This window comes from Typopeltis vanoorti, chromosome 8 (assembly GCF_054136105.1).
Source record: "Typopeltis vanoorti isolate ZY-2024b chromosome 8, IOZ_Tvanoo_1.0, whole genome shotgun sequence".
Taxonomy (NCBI): domain Eukaryota; kingdom Metazoa; phylum Arthropoda; class Arachnida; order Uropygi; family Thelyphonidae; genus Typopeltis; species Typopeltis vanoorti.
Window position 1 is genome coordinate 139,821,255 of NC_143556.1, and position 20,710 is coordinate 139,841,964.

At 35.2% G+C, this 20,710-nt stretch overlaps 1 protein-coding gene across 1 annotated transcript in view; it reads right to left on the bottom strand.

The window, feature by feature from the left end:
- Positions 1-554: 554 nt before the first annotated feature.
- Positions 555-20,710, bottom strand: part of LOC150104387 (uncharacterized) — a 382,513-nt gene continuing 362,357 nt past the window's right edge. The window contains exons 19-20 of the mRNA XM_090396468.1: positions 18,866-19,037; positions 555-3,267 (exon numbers count right to left, since the gene is read on the bottom strand). Of these exons, the coding sequence (XP_090252594.1) occupies positions 1,505-3,267; positions 18,866-19,037 (1,935 nt within the window). The 3' untranslated portion in view covers positions 555-1,504. The remainder of the gene's footprint in view (positions 3,268-18,865; positions 19,038-20,710) is intronic.

Genomic DNA, 20,710 nt, shown 5'->3' on the forward strand with positions numbered 1-20,710 from the left:
TATTTCAGACAGTAACATATCCTGTTAGGGTTAGGTACCAAGAGATGGCAGCACTTGCTTGCCCATCTCTTCATCAGTGCCACTTATAATTAGTGATCAATATGGGCCAGCCATCTCTGATAGGATACCAGTGTAGATTGAACTGCTCACCCAGTCTCCAGAAGCTAAGAGACACAAAACTCAACTGAGACAACTTCACCCATACTTTTTCCAGACATTCCTTCACTGGTCACTTCTGTTTTACAAAGAGAAGTTTCACCTTTGATAATGCAAACTATTATAGAATTTAAGCAATCTTCCATAAAGGCTTTTTTTTTTTGCTAAGTATTTATTTAAAAAAGTGTTGGTTATGAAACTTACACACTGTGTGCCTAATATTTGACACACAGTTTGAAAGAAAGCATTACTGATTATGGGTGATCGACCACAGAAGTATAAAGGAGATAAAATGTGTATTAATAGCTTAGTACAAACATAATACTGAAATTAAGTGGGTTTACAATATTCATGTTATGTTGAAATGAAATACATTTTACTAAACCAGAAAGACTACATAAAATGTTATTTTTTTTATTGTCGTCGTACCTTTTTGAGAACTATACAGTTAGTAAAAAAAATATAATATACAAAAATGAACATCAGTCAAATGGTATCCATTATTAGCACCTTTTACAGTAATTTGCTGAAATGCACTCACTGATACAATACAAAAGTTCTGTAATTACTACAAAGCATGGACTGCAAGAAGTCGTAATAAAGGCCAGATCTCTTCTTTGTCCAAAATATTTTTATATGTTAAAAACTGCACACATAGCCTCTATGCTATCATAGAGAGATGTGACCTCAAGTTTTTTTTTGTGACTAATTCTCTCTCTCTCACACACACAAAATAATTACTTCAATACACAAATATTACTATTTCTTAAAAATGAACTTATGCAATTTCATTCTAATTGCTGTTAATGAAATCAGTCTTCATTAACAGCATTGTGCATCTTTTAATAATCGTAAATTAGTTTTTTTTTTTTTAATTCCAAGATTGCTTACTAGGGGAAGTTAGCCTAAGAAATCATTTGCTATAGTGAATTTTCTTTATGCTTGGTAAAATTTTTACAATAAAAATTAAAGTCAACTCTCAACAATTTAAGTTGTATGCTTTGAAATATTTAGTTGATACAACTCTTCTTTTTTTTATTTATAAAATGATACTAAGTGAAAGAGCCTGCAATTTTTAAAAATAATGAACATGTTATAACTTACATTGATGAAACAAGAGATTTTAATAACGTGGGAAAATGTCAATGATAATAGTAACAAAGTTGAAATATTTACAAAAGTGTATAACACATACAAAAAAAAAAATTTTTATATTACAAAACCAGAGCTATACGTGAACCCTATAACAGGTAGTGTACAATATTATATACAAAATCAAACGTTGTGAGGTTTATGCTATACAACACTGTATAAGCATAATTAGTGGTGGCACAATGTGGTCCATGACTTAGACAAAAGACTCTTCTCCACTGTTTTTACTCTCTAATGAATTAGTTCGACACACTGAGCAAGGATCAGCTTGATCCATTTCATCCTTTCCTGAACACAGATTGCTACATTTTGATTCTACATGATATAAAGTGAGGTTCTGCTTGCCTTGCTGAGGAGAGCTAAAAATAGTTCTTAACTGAGCTACACTCCAGCTGATTTCTTTACGAAGGTCTTCTGGAAGCTCTTCTTTTTGAATTTGAGATTTTACAGCTACTTTCTGTCCATACCCTCGAGTTTGAGCAATCTGAGCATCAGTTACATGAACAGGAGGAAGCTGTCGCAATCTAGAAGAATGTCCTTCGTTGTGCATGGACTGTGCATTATTCCTTGCTTTTGGTGAATTTCTAACTGCTTCTTTATCATTTGAAACTTTTGCTGGTACAGCATAGTGGGTCTCTTTCAATACATCTGCCTGCTGATACCTCTGCACAGATTTTTCATACAGTTCACAAGCTTTTGCAACAAACTTAGTTTGTGTTTGACTGGATGCACTCTTTGAAGGAGATGTCTGTAACTGCCGAATAATTGTCCTCCTATTAAGGGCTTCCTGATAACTTGGTGGTTCTAAGCGTTTGTTTGTTATAGATGATGGCGAATATACATTCTGGCCAGAGCATTTACTGTTATTTGATCCCTGAGAAGTTTGAGATCTGTTTGATCCTCTCAACCTCTGTACATCATGGGGCGAAGTTGATAGCTGTGAATGTGTACTTGAGTCAGAAGATGAGCTGCACACACTACTAACACGTGGCGATGTATGATACATGTTATACAAATCACTGTGAGAATAAGAAATGTCTTGCACCCGAGAGTTACTGCGCGATACATGTGGTGTACTCTCATCACTTGACACTAATGACAGATCACTAGACTCGCAAGTTTGCTCAAGTTCATCAATTTTTGATGCAGACTGACTTCGCTTCCAGTCAGTACTACCTCTTGTCTGTGATGCAAACCATACAGCATTACGATCAGGAGATGGGGATGATTTTTTATTTAAAGAATCCTTTTCTACTTGTTGAAAAGCTGGTGCTTCACATGATGGAGAAAGACCATGTTGTCGGTCGGATAGTGCACCTATTAGATGAAGGCTCTCTTCTGAAGTACTTCGTCGAAGAATTACACTTGACATTTCTTCTAGAGGTTCCACCTCTGACATAACTGATCTTTCAGAGCTAGTTCTCTCCCGAGCCTCTCTTCTGGTATTATTTTTGGGTAACAATGATCCTGACCTATGTAACAAGTCTTGCCTCATGCTATATCCATATGACTTAGAATGGTGAAGGGGAACATGATCATCTTCATAGGTATCACTATGTGTAGGAAATGACTGAGAATGACAAACACTTAAGGGAGGTTTACAATGTTCCATTCCATGCTTCTTCTTACGCACAACATCATGACATGACCCATCAATGCTTATGCCAGCACTTCTTGCATACACACTGAATGGCTCTAGTCCTGCAGAATCTAAATGAGGAACACTTTTTGTTATTGCAGATCCATTTGGCCTTCGTATGTCTCCACTACTGGAAGTTTCACTCTCAATATCCTCTTCAGGAGTGTAAAGCTGTGTATCACTTAGTGTTAAACCTGAATCTCTACTTAAGTTAGTCAAAGACATCTTGTTTTTGCATGGAAGTTTGGGACTTTGTTCACCCTCATCCATAAAATCACGGTCCAGGCTATCAATAGATGAATCATCTCTACGATAACCACCTGCATAAGAAAAATATTGTTAGTATGGAATTAAAAACATCAGAATCTTTATATTAATTTAGAACAATTAAATGGATTACATTACTAAGATCAATAATACGTAAATTTCTTTCCAGCATCAAAATAAGTGATAAATCATGCATGACTCATATCTCAAAATTAAAAAAAAAAAAAATGCATGCCATTGTTTATGAAAAAATACATTTATATTTGATTGGAATAATTTCTGGGATTCAATTAAATGACAATGCACAACTGCATTATATTGGAGCACAAATTTGTTTCTCCAAGTTCCAACTGTAAATGAACATTAAAAAAATTTCTGTGCATAACTTCAGTTTGAATTGAACTTGTTAAAGATAAAAGAGGATCTACTATCTCAGCAGAAAATATCATAAATTAGTGGTATGTGTTGCTTCTCATCAAATTAAAACTAACATTGTCTAAAATTGTGGACTTTCTATATGAATCCCATCCACAAAATGTTACAAACCTATAACACATTAGATAATCTAGAAATCCCTCTAGAGATCATAACAAGTAATCTCTGGAGTAGCATTTCCATTACTACCACTCAAGGAAAAAATTGGAGGTATTAAAGAGATGAAATCTGAGCATAACAATTACACTACTGAATCATTTTCTCCATTTTTAAGCCATTAAATGATTGCTCACAAGTTTTGTGTGTCGTCATTCCCTGATTTAAAACTTTCCTTAAAATTTATATTCTGTATGTAAAATAGGGAACCAAGATTCAGAGGTTTGTTGACCAGCAAATGAATGATAGTCTTCCTCTGGGTCATTTTCCTGCCAACCTGGCAGAGAACACTTGTTTTGCTAATCTTTCCTCGCCCATTCTATTCAAGTGACCATACCACCTGAGATTAGCTACGGTGGTATGGTCACTTGAATAGAATAAAATTCCTAATATCCTCGTTTTTAATATGATATTGCCATTGATGCCATCTGTTCACGCCCCTAATCTTTCTCAGGACTCTCATATCTGCGGTCTGTAGTCTTTGGTCAAGTGTTTTACTTCTGACCAAGCTCACAGATCCATAAGTTAAAACTGGTTTGAACACTGTCTTGTATACAGTTAATTTAGTGTTCCGACTAACTTCTCTCTTACTCCATATGAATTTATTCAATTGACTTCCTACCATACCAGATTTGTTGATTTTGTTGTCTATTTCCATATTTAATTTACCATCTTCACTAAAAATTGTGCCTAAGTAGCTGAAATGTTTTACTTGTTCCACAGGTTCTCCATTCACAACACAGTTGACATTTTCAAACAATTCTGCCTATTTTCATTGTCTTTGTCTTCTTATTGGTGATTTCATACCATATCTATTACAACAGTTATTCGATTTAGTTAGGGAATCTTGCAGACTTGTAGCGGATTTATTTAGAAGTATAGCATCGTCCACAAAGCATCAACATCTCCATTTCTGATATCATGTTTAATACCACTTTCCTTCATAATGTGATCCATATAGATAATGAATAACAGAGGGGATAATATACATCCTTGTCTCACACCAGATTTAACATTAAACCACCTTCCTGTACTTCCTTCAATTATAACTTTATTCGACTTATAACTCAAATAAAGACTAAATATTGCTTGGTATATTGTCCCATTGACACCATATAACTATAGTGTATTGAATAGCTTATCTCTTGGCACCTTGTATATGAGTCTTCCAAATCAAAAAAAACTTAAATACAGACCTTTGTTATATTCCCATGCTTTCTCAACTATTTGTTGTAAAGTGAAGATCTGATCCTGACAGCCTCTATTTAGCCTGAATCCAGCTTGTTCTTCACCAAGTTTTTCTTCCACAATTCTTCTCAACCGTTTCTCAAGTATACTGGTATAAATCTTGTCCGTAACACTCAGTAGGGAAATATCTCTGTAATTCTCACATTCAGTTTTATTTCCCTTTTTATATATGGGTACTATTAGAGCTCTACTCCAATCATCAGGAATTTGTCCCTCTGTCCAGGCCTTCTGAACTATGCAATGCAGCCACTGTAAGACTTTTATACCAAAATACTTCAGCATTTCTGGTCGAATATCATCTACTCCTGCTGCCTTTCCACATTTCAAGCCTTTGATGGTTTTTTTCTACTTCAAGTATGGATATGTATTCCTGACTGTAAGCCTGTTGAGTGTTTTTTTACCACTGTGCTATCACTGCTTGTTTCATTTAGCAATTTTTCAAAGTAATTACTTCCTACGTCAAGGATATCTTTTTCTCCCATTTTCACATTACCTTTATCATCCCTAACTCCTTTTACAGCACTCTTTCCTCCATTTCTAAGCTTCTTCAACAACCTCCAGAATATCTTACCACCTTATTGATATTTATTTTCTATGTTCTTGCCAAAGTCCTCCCATGAATTTTGTTTAGGTAGTTTTACACACTGTTTCGCTTTCTTACATTTGTCTCTGTATTCTTTAAGTGCACAAGCTGACTTATTTGCCAGTAACTTTTGATATGCTTTCTTCTTTTCCTTCACTGCCTCTTTAACTTCCTGTGTCCACCATGGAGTTCTGATTTTCTATCCTTGCAGACAACCTCACCACATGCCTCTCTGGCTGAATCAATCGGGGTTTTCTTCAAGGCTTGCCACCGAATCTCCAAGGTTGGTTCCTGTTCTCAAACTCTTTCATTTTTTCTTCAATAATCTTTGTGTATTTTAGTCTACAGTTCACATCTGAGAGCTGCTCAACTTTTATTTGCTTTAAAACTTTCTTACGTGCTCTTCTTTTCAATATGAAATTTAATTTTATTCTGCTCAAGACTAAATAGTGATCACTTCCAATTTCAAATCCTCTGTACATTCTGGTGTATTGCACCAGAGAGAAAACATCACTATCAACTCAATGAGACTTTTCTTATTCCTTGCCTCTTTTCTCCATGTGAATTTGTGCACATTTTTATGTTGGAACATGGTGTTATTAATAACCAGTCCATGCCCTCAGCAGAAATCCACCAGGTATTTGCCATTATTATTAGCTTTGTTCTTTTCTCCAAATTTTCCCAAAACATTTTTGATTTATTTTATTTAGATCCCCAAGAAGGACCAACTTTTCCTTTTTCACTGTGTCAGTAGCTTTCTCTAGAGCCTCAAAAAATTCCTCCACATCTATCTTAGTAGAGCCTTCTGTGGGACCATAGGCACAAATAAGTCTCATTGTGCAGTTGCCCATTCTGATATTTGACCACATCACTCTACTTGAGTGATGTGGGCAAATACCTGCCAATCAAGAAGATTAGCCTCGTATTTAGTGTTGAATACTATGGCTACTCCTTCTTTTCCTTGACTGTCATTGCCTGAATATAACATTTTGTATTTATTGCTCAGAAAGATCTCACCATTTTTTGTCTTTTTTGTTTAAGTCACCCCTATTATGTAAATCTGGTACTTATCCAATTCCTGAGCTAGCTCCATTCCTTTGCCATTCAGGCTTCTTATGTTGATGGTACCGATCTTTAACTCTGGTGATGTTGAGTTGGGGTGTGCTTTCAGATTTGTTCCAGTAGCTGACTTTTCGCTGTTTGCCCTGGTTCCCTGGCAAAAACAACAGGGACCTTGTTTAACCGGGCAATGCCCCAGCCAGCATGCAATTTTGTCATGTTGTACCATCATTTTGTATATTGGTTTAAGCCAATAAGAATACAATTTGGTCGGCTAAATCCCAAATTGCCACCCCATCCTCTTTCGTTCAGTATCCAGGTAGATACCCAACAGGGTACACCACGAGAAGGTGAGGATTGGACATTAAGAAGATAATAAGAAGTAGTCCTGGTCGGTTCTCTGCTTTCCTTTAAAGGCTATGTGGAGGTCTCCTTTACAGCTTTGACCCTTAAGCACCCCTTATATTTTATCTTATTTGTGGTATAGACTGCAGGCAGTCAACAAGAGCATTCCAGAACTACTTAAGGAAGTAAATGAACTCAGAACACTGATAAGGACATTAATAACAAGAAGAGACAGATGGATTAGACATCTCTTATGACATAAAAGTCTGACAAGAAGAATAATAGAAGGCAAAATCAAAGGAAAAACAGAAAAAGAAAGACCAAGGAAAAGATACATTGATCAAATAAAATAAAAGAAAGCACTGTACTAAAAACATACTATGAAATAAAGAGAAAAGCAATCAGAAGAGAATGGAAGGAAATGCTGCTGAGCTACTAGTCATAAGACTGATGCAATAGAAGAAGAATTAAAGATGTCAGGAAAAGTAGATAGCTGCAATATAGAAACTCCTGCTTCTTCAAGTACTTGGTCTTCTTCCTACTGTCAAACCTTTCTTCTCCCATTCGCTTTAGAGCTATGGTCTCCTACTCTCAACTGTTGAATGCTGATGTCAAAGTCCTCATAATATCTTCATGTGCACTCATTGTGATCTAGTCTTTGTTAAACTGTTTTATTTCCAACCCAAATTTTAAATCCATAAGTAAAATTTCGTTTGAACACCATCTTGTTTACCTAGTGTTTAGCAAATTTCTCTCTTATTCTATTGTCTCTATCCATATTGTTTCTTTCTTTACTAACTTTACTAACAACTGCACCTGAATGACTTATTTGTTCTCCACATGAAGTAAGAGAGAAGTCTCACTGTGGATTGACAAGGATGTGTGTGTGTAAGAGCTTTCACTAGATGAAAGTCTTATATATTATGCACATAAAATATAATGCCACTTTCCTTCGTTGCGTGATCCATAAAGATGATGAATAAGAGTGGAGATAGTATGCACCCTGGCTTTACATTAAACCATCCTTCTGTATCTAAATTTGACTTTGATAAATATGACTCTGTATTGCTGACTATATGCCTCAATTTAATTTTAGCATTTTGAACAACTTTTCTATTGGCACCTTCTCCAGAATTTAAATAACAAGAATCTGTAATATTCCCATAATTTCTCATTTTAAAGTGAAAACTTGAATCTGGCTTGTTCTTCCACATGCCTTAGGAGAGAATAAGGTATGCTGCATAAATTTTACCCTGGAACACTCACAGAAAGTCTCCCATTTGCTTGATTTTCATAGATATTTACTATTAAATATCTCCTGATGATCATAAAGTTCTTATACCTGTTCCGGTTAGAACATTTCTGGTGGAATATCTATTCCACCAGGGGTGCTTAAGGGTCAAAGCTGTATAACTGAGAGGAGACCTCCACATAGCCTTTAAAGGAATGCGGAGAACCGACCAGGGCTTCTGACCTAATGTCCAATCCTCACCTTCTCGTGGTGCACCCTGTTGGGTATCTACTTTGATACTGAACGAACGAGGATGGGCTGGCAATTTGGGATTTAGCCGACCAAATTGTATTCTTATTGGTTAAACCAAAATAAAAAATGATGGTACAACATGACAAAATTTCATGCCGGCTGGGGCGTCGCCCGGTTAAACAAGTCCCCCGTTGTTTTCGCCAGGGAACCAGGGCGAACAGCGAAAAGTCAGCTACTGGAACAAATCTGAAAACAAACCCCAACTCAACATCACCAGAGTTAAAGATCGGTACTATCAACGTAAGAAGCCTGAATGGCAAAGAAATGGAGCTAGCTGAGGAATTAAATAAGTACCAGATCGACATAATAGGGGTGACTGAAACAAAAAAGACCAAAACTGGTGAGATCTTTCTGAGCAATAAATACAAAATGTTATATTCAGGCAATAACAATCAAGGAAAAGAAGGAGTAGCCATAGTATTCAACACAAAATACGAGGCTAATCTTCTTGAATGGCAGTCAGTCTCCAGTAGAGTAATGTGGGCAAATATGAGAATGGGGAACTGAACAATGAGACTTATTTGTGCCTATGGTCCCACAGAAGGTTCTACTAAGGTAGAAGTGGAGGAATTTTTTGAGGCTTTAGAAAAAGCAACTGACACAATGAAAAAGGAAAAGTTGGTCCTTGTTGGGGATCTAAATAGTAGAGTAGGAAATGATTGTGAGACATACAAAAATATTTTGGGAAAATTTGGAGAAAAGAGCAAAGCTAATAATAATGGCAAATATCTGTTGGATTTCTGCTCAGGACATGGACTGGTTATTACTAACACCATGTTCCAACATAAAAATGTGCACAAATTCACATGGAGAGAAGAGGCTAGGAATAAGAAAAGTCTCATTGACTATGTTATTGTTGATAGTGATGTTTTCTCCCTGGTGCAGGACACCAGAGTGTGCAGAGGATTTGAAATTGGAAGTGATCACTATTTAGTCTTGAGCAGGATAAAATTGAATTTCATATTGAAAAGAATAACATGTAAGAAAGTTTTAAAGCGAATAAAAGTTGAGCAGCTCTCAGATGTAAACTGTAGACTAAAATACAGAAATATTATTGAAAAGAAAATGAAAGAGTTTGAGAACAGGAATCAAACCTTGGAGATTCAGTGGCAAACTCTGAAGGAAACATTGATTGATTCTGCCAGAGAGGCATGTGGTGAGGTTGTGTGCAAAGATAAAAAAATCAGAACTCCCTGGTGGACACAGGAAGTTAAAGAGGCAGTGAAGGAAAAGAAGAAAGCATATCAAAAGTTCCTGGCAAATAAGTCAGCTTTTACTCTTACAGAATACAGAGACAAATGTAAGAAAGCTAAACAGTGTGTAAAACTAGCTAAACAAAAGTCATGGGAGGACTTTGGCAAGAATATAGAAAATAAATATCAAGAAGGTGGCAAAATATTCTGGAGGTTGTTGAAGAAGCTTAGGAATGGAGGAAAGAGTGCTGTAAAAGGAATTAGAGATGATAAAGGTGAAATGAAAACAGGAGAAAAAGATATCCTTGAAGTATGGAGTAATTACTTTGAAAAACTGCTAAATGAAACAAGCAGTGATGACAGCACAGTGATAAAAAACACTGACCAGGCATGCAGTCAGGAATACATATCCATACTTGAAGTAGAAAAAGCCATCAAAGGCTTGAAATGTGGAAAGGCAGCAGGAGTAGATGATATTCGACCAGAAATGCTGAAGTATGGTGATATAAGAGTCTTACAGTGGCTGCACAGCATAGTTCAGAAAGCCTGGACAGAGGGATGAATTCCCGATGATTGGAGTAGAGCTCTCATAATACCCATATATAAAAAGGGAAATAAAACTGAATGCGAGAATTACAGAGGTATTTCCCTACTGAGTGTTCCTGGCAAGATCTATGCAAGTATACTTGAGAAACGGTTGAGAAGAATTGTGGAAGAAAAGCTTGGTGAAGAACAAGCTGGATTCAGGCCAAATAGAGGCTGTCAGGATCAGATCTTCACTTTACGACAAATAGTCGAGAAAGCATGGGAATATAACAAAGATCTGTATTTAAGTTTTGTCGATTTGGAAAAGGCATATGACAAGGTGCCAAGAGAGAAGCTATTCAATACGCTGCAGTTGTATGGTGTCAATGGGGCATTATATCAAGCAATACTTAGTCTTTATTTGAGTTGTGAGTCAGCAGTTAGAATTGAAGGAAGTACAGGAAGATGGTTTAATGTTAAATCTGGTGTGAGACAAGGATGTACATTATCCCCTCTGTTATTCATTATCTATATGGATCACATTATGAAGGAATGTGGTATTAAACATGATATCAAAATTGGAGATGTTAATGTCAGCTCTTTGCTTTATGCGGATGATGTTATACTTCTAAATAAATCCGCTACAAGTCTGCAAGATTCTCTGACTAAATTGAATAGCTGTTGTAATAGATATGGTATGAAGGTCAGCAATAAAAAGACAAAGACAATGAAAATAGGCAGAATCATTGAAAATGTCAACTGTGTTGTGAATGGAGAACCTGTGGAACAAGTAAAACATTTCAGCTACTTAGGCACAATTTTTACTGAAGATGGTAAACTAAATATAGAAATAGACAACAGAATCAGCAAAGCTGGTATCGTGGGAAGTCAATTGAATAAATTCATATGGAATAAGAAAGAAATTAGTCGGAACACTAAATTAGCTGTATACAAGACTGTGTTCAAACCAATTTTAACTTATGGATCTGAGAGCTGGGTCAGAAGTAAAACACTTGACCAAAGACTAGAGACTGCAGATATGAGAGTCCTGAGAAAGATTAGAGGCATGAACAGATGGCATCAATGGCAATATCATATTAAAAATAAGGATATTAGGAAAGAACTTGACATTGTCAGCATCCAGGAATGCGTTAGCAGCTAATCTCAGATGGTATGGTCACTTAAATAGAATGGGAGAGGAAAGATTAGCAAAACAAGTGTTCTCTGCCAGGTTGGCAGGAAATCGACCCAGAGGAAGACCAAGATATAGGTGGATTGATACAGTACAATGTGCCTTAGACGATAGAAATATAAGATCTGATAATGTTGGAGTTTTGACAAGTAACAGACTGATTTGGAGGAATATTGTAGATAGGAAGTTAGTAATGATGTAATTTTTCATGTAGTACTGTCTTATCCTGTACACCCCTTGAGGGTACATGGCAGGAATTTGATGATGATGATGATGATATCTATTCCAGCTTAATGAACTTTTTCTGTGTGTGTGCTTCTGGTGGCATTCTTCTAGAATATTTTCTACCACTGTTTACTTTGAAAGATTATCTCATTTAATAATTACTCCAATTTCTATGTCCTCTCTAGAAATGAAGGAAACTTTTCAATTAGCTTCCAAACATTTTGCTAACTTCTGTATCCCTACCAGTCATCCCATGACTTTTCTTTTGCTACTTTTACACTTTGTAACATGTTTCACTCTATTCTCTCAGGGTACCTGCTGTGTTATTAAGTTTCTAGTATGTTTTCTTCTTTTCCAAAACTCGCTGGCTGAATCAGTCGATGTTTTCTTCTGAGTTTGGTTCTTGTTTTCAGTCCTCCATTTTACACATGAGCTTTGATTCTTTTTAAAATTTGCTTAGATGAATGTAATTCATCTAAGCAAATCCTTGTGAATGTAATTTATTTTTAACCTGATCATAAACAGAGGGTGATGAAATAGGAAATCAAATCTCTCATATTTTCCAAATCAGCACAATATCACTATCAACAATAACACAGCGAGTCTTTTTTCCATGTGAATTTGTGCACATTATTATGTTGAAACATATTAGTAATAAGCACTCAATATCCTGAACAGAAATCAGGCCAGTGCTTACCATTGTTATTAGCTGTGCTTTTTTGCACAGTAGTTTTTTTTTTTTTTTTTCCTTCTTCAAATGCCTGGTATTCATTTCCCTCATCATTCAGATTCAAAAAAAAAAATAATAATAAATAAATAAAATAAAAAATAAAATCATTCAACTCTTATTTGTCATTGAGGTCCCTAAAAATGCCCTATTAAATCTTATTGTCAAATTTCCCCATACAAAAGTAGTATCGACTAAGTTGGTGGTGCTTATCTTCAGTTTTAATAAGGTTGAATTAGTCAGTTACTGAAACAATGGTTTTTCAGTCTGGTTTGCCTGATAAAACACCAGGGGAAATTTTATCATGTTGTACAATCATATGGTTTGGGTATAAACCAATGTGGCTTAGAATCACTGCCCTGATAATGATAGACTATCCACTGTGGTGCTATCAATTTCAACTTCAGAGGAGGAATCAACACATGTATGAAAGTTCTCTGAAAAGCACATTATACTGGAGTTTTCACAGTTCTGCAAGGATGGATGCATAGTAACAATGAGAGCCCAAACTTTGTTAGGCAAAAAATTCAAGAAGAGAGTAATGCAACCTGATACATGAGAAACATTTTTTGATCCTGTTTTTTATAGCAGTATAGTCTACAAATAGTTTGCCATCACAATTACTATGGAGTTACTAATAATGCTGATAGAAAATGAAAGAACCGAATCTTTGGAGAGTTGTGTAAAGATACAGCTTTTCAAATTATTAACAAGCCTTCAATCTGCTGATCCAAGATAAGAAGATAATGCAGCTAACCAGTGACATGTAGTAAGTTTTTTTTTTTTTTTTTTTTTTTTTTTGTGCACCACAAATTTCAGTAAATGAAATTAATTCAATATTATGCAACTGAAAAAAAAAAACTAAACTTTTAAACAGATGTTCTATTTTTGAACACTTACTTCTATACAGTGAAGTTGCTCATGGAACAAGTAATGTGACATAGCTGCTAAATAGATCAGAATGATCCTTGTAGTTGATTTATATATTTATTTTTCAGTCCCATCCATGAGAGATATCAAAATTTACAGTAAAAGGATTGTGTTAAGGCATTAACAGCTGAAGGTTGTAGTTCATCGGAAAGATGGATCCAGAAAACAGAGGAGCAGGTTTTAGTAGGTCAGCAGTTATTTGTAAACTTAACAGAAATGAGTGATGGATATTAGGATATTTCTTGAACATTTATTCAAGTGCAATTTTAGGTAATAATGAATTGGGGTATTCATTTATATTTTAAATGCCAAAGTGCTAAGGTTGGTCCTTAGGAAATGCTGTTACTGATCTCAGACTCAAAAGTTCTTTGTATTAAGCTGAAGTCAAAAATTACCAAGTATAATTTGTTGAAGTAAGTTGAAGGTATAGACTTTACTCATTCCAGCCGTAAAGGCTTGGAGCCTTCTTAGGAAACTTGGTGGTAGTGCTCCTCTGATTAAAGAACAACCAAGAATCATCCCAGATCAACTGGCCATACATAGTTAATTGTTAATTTATCCTAATCAATAAAAAGCATACAAGATATATAAAGAGAAAATTAAAAGAATTTAGCAAGTCTTCACCTATAACTTCAAATTATGCACACCCTTTTATGCAGCACTGCAGTTTTTTGTTTTTTTTTCCTTCTTCAAATGCCTGGTATTCATTTCCCTCATCATTCAGATTAAAAATAAAAATAAAAAATAAAAAAATAAAAAATAAAAAAAAACCAGCAAGAAGTTGATGCAGCCTTAAAGGAATTAAAGCCTGGTAAGGCTCCTGGTTTTGATAACATTCATCCAGAATTTTTGACTAATCTGGGAAGAAATGCAAGATTATGGTTAACAAAGTTCTAACAAATTCTTACAACTGGTAAACTTCCCACTATTTTTAAAAAAGCAAAAGTACTTTCAATTTTAAAGCCTGGTAAGCCTAATCATAAACCGGAAAGTTACCAACCTATTTCTCTCCTCAGTTGTTATAAACTCTTTGAAAGACTTATTTATAATAGAATAAGCTCCACAATTTTTTAAAATGTCCCAATAGAACAAGCTGGCTTCAGACCAAATAGTGGGTGTTGTGACCAGGTTCTCTCTCTCTTTGGTAACTCACATAGAAGCTGGTTTTCAAAAAAGTTTAAAAACATCAGCAGCATTTATTGATTTGTCAACAGCCTTTGACACTGTTTGGAGACAAGGCCTTCTATATAAATTATATAAAATTATCCCATGTAAAACAATAGTCCATATTATTAACAATATGCTAAGAGATAGAAGATTTATAGTGACTATAGGTAATAAAGTCCGCGCGGTTAGCCTAGTGACTTTGCGCTTCGCAACCATATGCCTGGGGAAGGAGTGTCCTAGGTTCGATTCCCGTCGGAGACGTGAGGAGCTGAAGGATCTTCCTCAGCCATAGCCAAGTTAGCCGGTCTTGGGCGCGGGCAGTAGGGTTTTTTTCCGCCAATTTATCTGGTGTTTTTCATCCCGCAAGCAGGCAAACCGGCCCTTGAACACACAGGGATACAGCCAAGAATACCTTGAGGCATAGGAGTGACCATTCTATCCTCGTATTTCGGTTACGAAATCCAAGCATGCTTGGAAGGTTGTGGGCCTTAAAGGCCTGTTAAAGCCATTGGGATAGATAGGTAATAAAACTAGCAGCAAAAGGAAGTTAAATAATGGACTGCCACAGGATCTGTTTTATCTCTGTTATTATTCAATCTGTATATATCTGATCTTCCCGTCACTACGTCAAGGAAATTTTGTTATGCCGACGATATAGCAATAACTACATAGCATAAATGCATAAGTTGTACAGAAGAAATTCTGAAAGCTGACTTAACTATTCTGGAGGAATATTTTAAAAGATGGAGACTCTGTTTAAATAGGAGCAAAACGGTAATATCTTGTTTTCATCTAAATAATAACTTGGCAAATGTGAAACTAAAAATTGAATTGAACAACACTATACTTCCATATAATACATTCCCTAAGTACTTGGGAGTCACACTTTCTCTCACTTTCCGGCAACATCTTTCAAACTTGGCATATAAACTAAGGACACATAATAATATCCTACAGAGACTCTGTGGCACTACCTGGGGTTCTAGAGCCTCTACTCTTCGGACGACAGCCCTTGCTTTGGTATTCTCAAGTGCTGAATATTGTGTTCCTGTGTGGCTAAATAGCCCTCACACAAGGATTATCAATTCTCAATTGAACAATACCTTAAGATTAATTACAGGCTCTATTAGATCAACCCCAACATATTGGTTACCTCTTTTAGCAGGCATTATTCCTACAGAACTACGTAGATTGAATTCTTTAGTTCGTGAATTCCAAAAAATTGCTGGTAATCCGAAACTACCTATTCATCAGGATCTCCCAACTCTTAACGTCAATAGATTGAAATCTCGCCATCCATCACTACGAGCAGCAGAAGAACTAGTGCTAAATAATTTTAATCCTTTATCAAAGTGGGAAGAAACATGAAAGGAAAATATGAAAGAACATTTGCATAACATCTTTAAAGGTGATCAAATCATCACAGGATGATTTGATCAGATCTACCTTGCAAAACATGGACGGTACTAAATAGAATTTGGACAAATCATGGCCTTTGTGGAGATACTCTCTATAAATGGAACAGACAAACATCTCCAGAATGTGACTGGGGTACTCCACGACAGACTATGCAACATATTGTAACAGAATGCATCTTCCGTGCTTATCAGAATGACTGGAATGACTTTTTACAAGCGGCTCTTGAAGCTGTGACCTGGATTACGAACTTAGATCTAAATTTATAATGATATATATGTTTCTTTTCCTTATTATAACATATTAAGACTTTTACTTTTAACTCTTATTTTAATTTTCCAACTTCTTGGATTAGATCTGTGTTTTCCTTCAAAGTTTTAACTTAAAATATTTTAAATTCTTTAATTCTGTTAATATATGATGACATCATGATTCTCTTTTTTAACATCATGTTTTTGCCATGAGCTATGTATGTATGTATGTACCAAGTATAATTAAGGATATCCATATAAATAACTTAATCAAATATTATACACAGCTCATTTACTATAATTGTGTGTGTGTATGTATATACTTTCAAATTAAACTATGAAACAAACAAAAATAGCTGTACGAGGGTGGTCTGAAAAGTTCTCGGACTAACAATGAAAAAACGAATTTATAATTTCAAAATTATTTTTATTTTTCAATATAATCTTCCTTAAGACTAATAGATTTATTCCAGCGATTATCCCATCACTGTAGTGGTTCTCACCTCTTGATTCGAAGAAGAGCGCTAACCAGCAAGGAAGATTTTTAGTTTTGGGAAGAGATAGAAGTCAGAGGGAGCCAAATCAATAGGGTGGGTGTTCCAACAATTCATAGGGCAGATCCCTTAATTTTCCCATTGCCAAAACACCTTCATGGGCAGGTGCATTGTCCTGATGAAAGATGATTTTTTTCTTCTGTAAACCGGGTCTTTTCTCATGAATTTTTTCATCTGGTCTGTTTAAAAGATCGGAATAATATTCCTCTGTTATTGTTTTACCCTATTCAAGATAATAAATAAACAAACTGCCTTTAGCATCCCAAAACACTGATGCCATGACCTTTCCTGCTGATGGAACCGAATTTGTCTTCTCTGGCGCTGAACAACCGGTTTCTGTCCACTGTTTGGATTCTGGTGTGTAATGGTGAATCCAAGTCTCATCCATAGTAATAAATCAATGCACAAAATCAGTTTTATTCTTGTTAAAATGCTCCAAGCAATGTTCAGAGATTTTCATGCAAGTGCATTTTTGATCTACTGTGAGCAAGCAGCACCCATCTTGCACAAAGCTTTTTCATTTGCAATTCTTCATATAAAATATATCCTATATGTTCTTTTGAAATGCCTATAGTCTCAACAATTTCACAACAATTTTTTGCTTTGACTCACCAGTTGTGCAATTGATCAATGATTTCTGGTGTTGTTACACTTTTTGGACATCCTTCACATGGATCATCTTCAAGGCTGGTGCGGCAACGTTTAAACTCGGCAGCCCATTTCTTAATTGTTGAAAACGAAGGAGAAGAATGCCCATAAATTTATGAACTTTGAATGAATATCTTTTGGCATTAAACCTTCTTTTAGAAAGAATTTTATAACCTCATGATACTCAATTTTATCCATTTCAAGGGATGCAGACAACACTTTTGCTTAAGACAGCTGTATAAAACAAACTACTTGACAGAATGACTTGCAATTTCACATTGTAAGATGTACTTAGAAAAAAAAATCTTGCTGATAGTGTCGCCATCTATGGTCGAGGCCGAGAACTTTTCAGACCACCCTCGTATATTGACTCAACTAATAACAAATTCAAAGTGAAAGAAATATACACCAAAAAATAATATCACTGCACTCTGAGTAAATTTTCACCAGTTGCTTGAGTGGACTAAGTAGAGAAGCTAAAATCTATTCATCTTTGCACTGAAATATTAGTGTTTCTGTCATTCTTTCCGTTTATCAAGAAACAAAATAGCCCTGGCTCCAATACTGACAGAATTATACGTCAAACAGATGCACATATATTAAGATAAATTCTCTTCAAATCACTGTATAAGATGAATTAACAACAACTACTTTAGCACACCAATTAACCTTCTGATGTTTATGTCTGTGCACTTCTTAATAAACCGTACTGAAGATTTCAATCCATGTTATTCAATAGCTTTGAATTCTGTCATTTAACATTTGAGGTAGCAGATATTTTCTGGTGTTCTTCTGTTGCTAATCAAAGAGATGCTGCATGACATCATATGAGTTCTTCACTCCTAGGCTTGCCAATACTGAAGTGAAGTGACTTTTAGTGAATAACTTTAGTGATATTCACTTTTCTTCTATCTTGCATCTAAAACTACATGCACAAACACTAAAGAAATTAGTTTCAGAATTGTTCTGTTGCAGTGTTAATGGTAGTAAGCAGTAATGTCAGTTACATCAGTTCTTAATCACTTTCATCATACCAATATTTCACAATACAATAAATAATTTTATTTAAGTGAAACATATATTATTTCTTAAACATGCTTAAAGCAAACATCTAGAGAAACAGAAACAGACCATGAATAAGTCTATTATAAAAAGATGAGCCAAGTTTCACAGCAGCAGCTGCAGCAAGAATTTTTAGACATCTAATACACCACTAGACTTTGGTTGAGCATTTCAACATCTGACTTCTCTAGTTCACAGTTGTGTATCTTTGAACTACTCACTATGTGTATGCTTCAGATGATCATGAGAGTTTACAAAAAGTATTTTTCACACATCAGTTGATATGCTCATGGTCTGCATATGCAGTTTTTCAGTGTTAAAAAAAAAAATTCCATTTGCAAGGTACTCAGTTTTTGTTTTTTTTATTATGGATAAAATATAACAGTACAAACCTCCAAGGTCTTGTAAGCTGTGTAGACTATCTGATTCTTCTGCTCCAGAATCCAATCGTGAATTTTCTCTTTCAGGAAGTTCCCCTAATAATCTCAAACATTCATCACCAAAAATTTCTGCACAATGATCAATGAGATAAGACACAACACTGGGTACTTGCTTAATTACTTCCTGAAATGCAATAATAAATGCATAAGACTTTAAAAAAATTGGTTCAGTTGTATCTAGTTCTCACAGAAAAGAATGCATCTAAATTATTAAACTTATACAAAACATGGGTAAGCCCCCTCAAAAAAAAAAAAAATTGAGTCAAACATGTCAATTTTAATTCTGTCTTTTAGGGTTAGATGGTGGTCAGCATTTATAGTGAAGAATTTATGGAGACACAACATATGTGTTAGAATAATTACTTTACTTATCATTAAAAAAAGTAACATTAAACGTTTTGACGGATGTATTGAGGTGATCAGAAAAACATGTACAGGATACAAGCTACACTACACTACACTACATTACACAAAGGTAAGATGAATCTAAATGTTCGTTAATCATTTACTCTAGCCTGACCTCTGGTGGAAAAAAAAAAAACAGAACTACATTAAACAATTTCTAAAGTCCCCCTCATATTAAGATTTTCTTCTCTTTGGGATTGTTCTGGATGCTATGCGGGTCCTCCAAATTCTTGGAATAATCAATCCATCATTCTTGTTCAGATTTGGATGTTTCAGCATTTCACAGGTTTCTTTGAATTTTCTTTTAAACTAGGTTTTGGTGCAGTGTAGGGACTTTGTGCCTTTCCAGTCAATTCTGTGACATGTTTAGAGTGCATGGTCTGACAGGCCGCCTATTTTACCATAGTGAAAGTATTTAATGTGATGTTTGTATTCATCTTTTCTAAGCGGGATGGTGGATCCTGTTTCCCCTATGTAAGGTAGGTTACAGGTAGACTGAATTTTGTAAACCCCTGGGTGGGTAAGGTATGGACGGGATCTTTCAAAGAGCTAAGTAAATTTCTTAATTTTGCAAGGGAGTTTAAAGGTTGTCTTGATATTGTATTTAAGTAGTGTTCTATCTATTTTTTTCCAAAAGAAAATTCAAAGAAGCATGTGAAATGCTGAAACATCATCCAAATCTGAACAAGAATGATGGATTAATTATTCCAAGAATTTGGGGGACCCATCTTCAACCCATACAGCATCCAGAACAACCCCAAACAGAGGACAATCTTAATACACCACTAGACTTTGGTTGAGAAAAGTTTAGAAACTGTTTAATGCAGTTTTTTTTTTTTTTTTTTTTTTTCCCCACCAAAGGTCAGGCTAGAGTAAATGATTAATGAACATTTAGATTCATCTTACTTTTGTGTAGTATAGTGTCATGTAGCTTGTATCCTGTACATATGTATGTTTTCCTGATAATAACCTCAATACAGAGGTCGAAATGTCGAATGTTACTTTACTTAATGATAAGTAAAGTAATTATTCTAACGTGTGTTGTGTCTCCATAAATTCTTCACTATGAATTTCAATTTTAAAAAACTTAAATATTTATCATCTATTAAGTGCTTTACTGCTTCCAGAGCTATAACATATCTTCAAGATTAACTATCATTTGATGCTGTGAAATAAAGTTTTGCATCACATCTTTGGAACCAATCTTATCTCTCTGAGTGTACATTTCAGTTTCACAATGGTTGTAGGCTTATTAGAAAATAGAGATTCCTTTGAATAACCCCACAGGTAGAAATCAGGAGAGCTTAAACTAAAATTGTGAGAAGACTGCTTGAATTTGGTCTTGGGAGTGGGGGAAATCACAAAATGAATTATTCTCTACCCATGAATGAT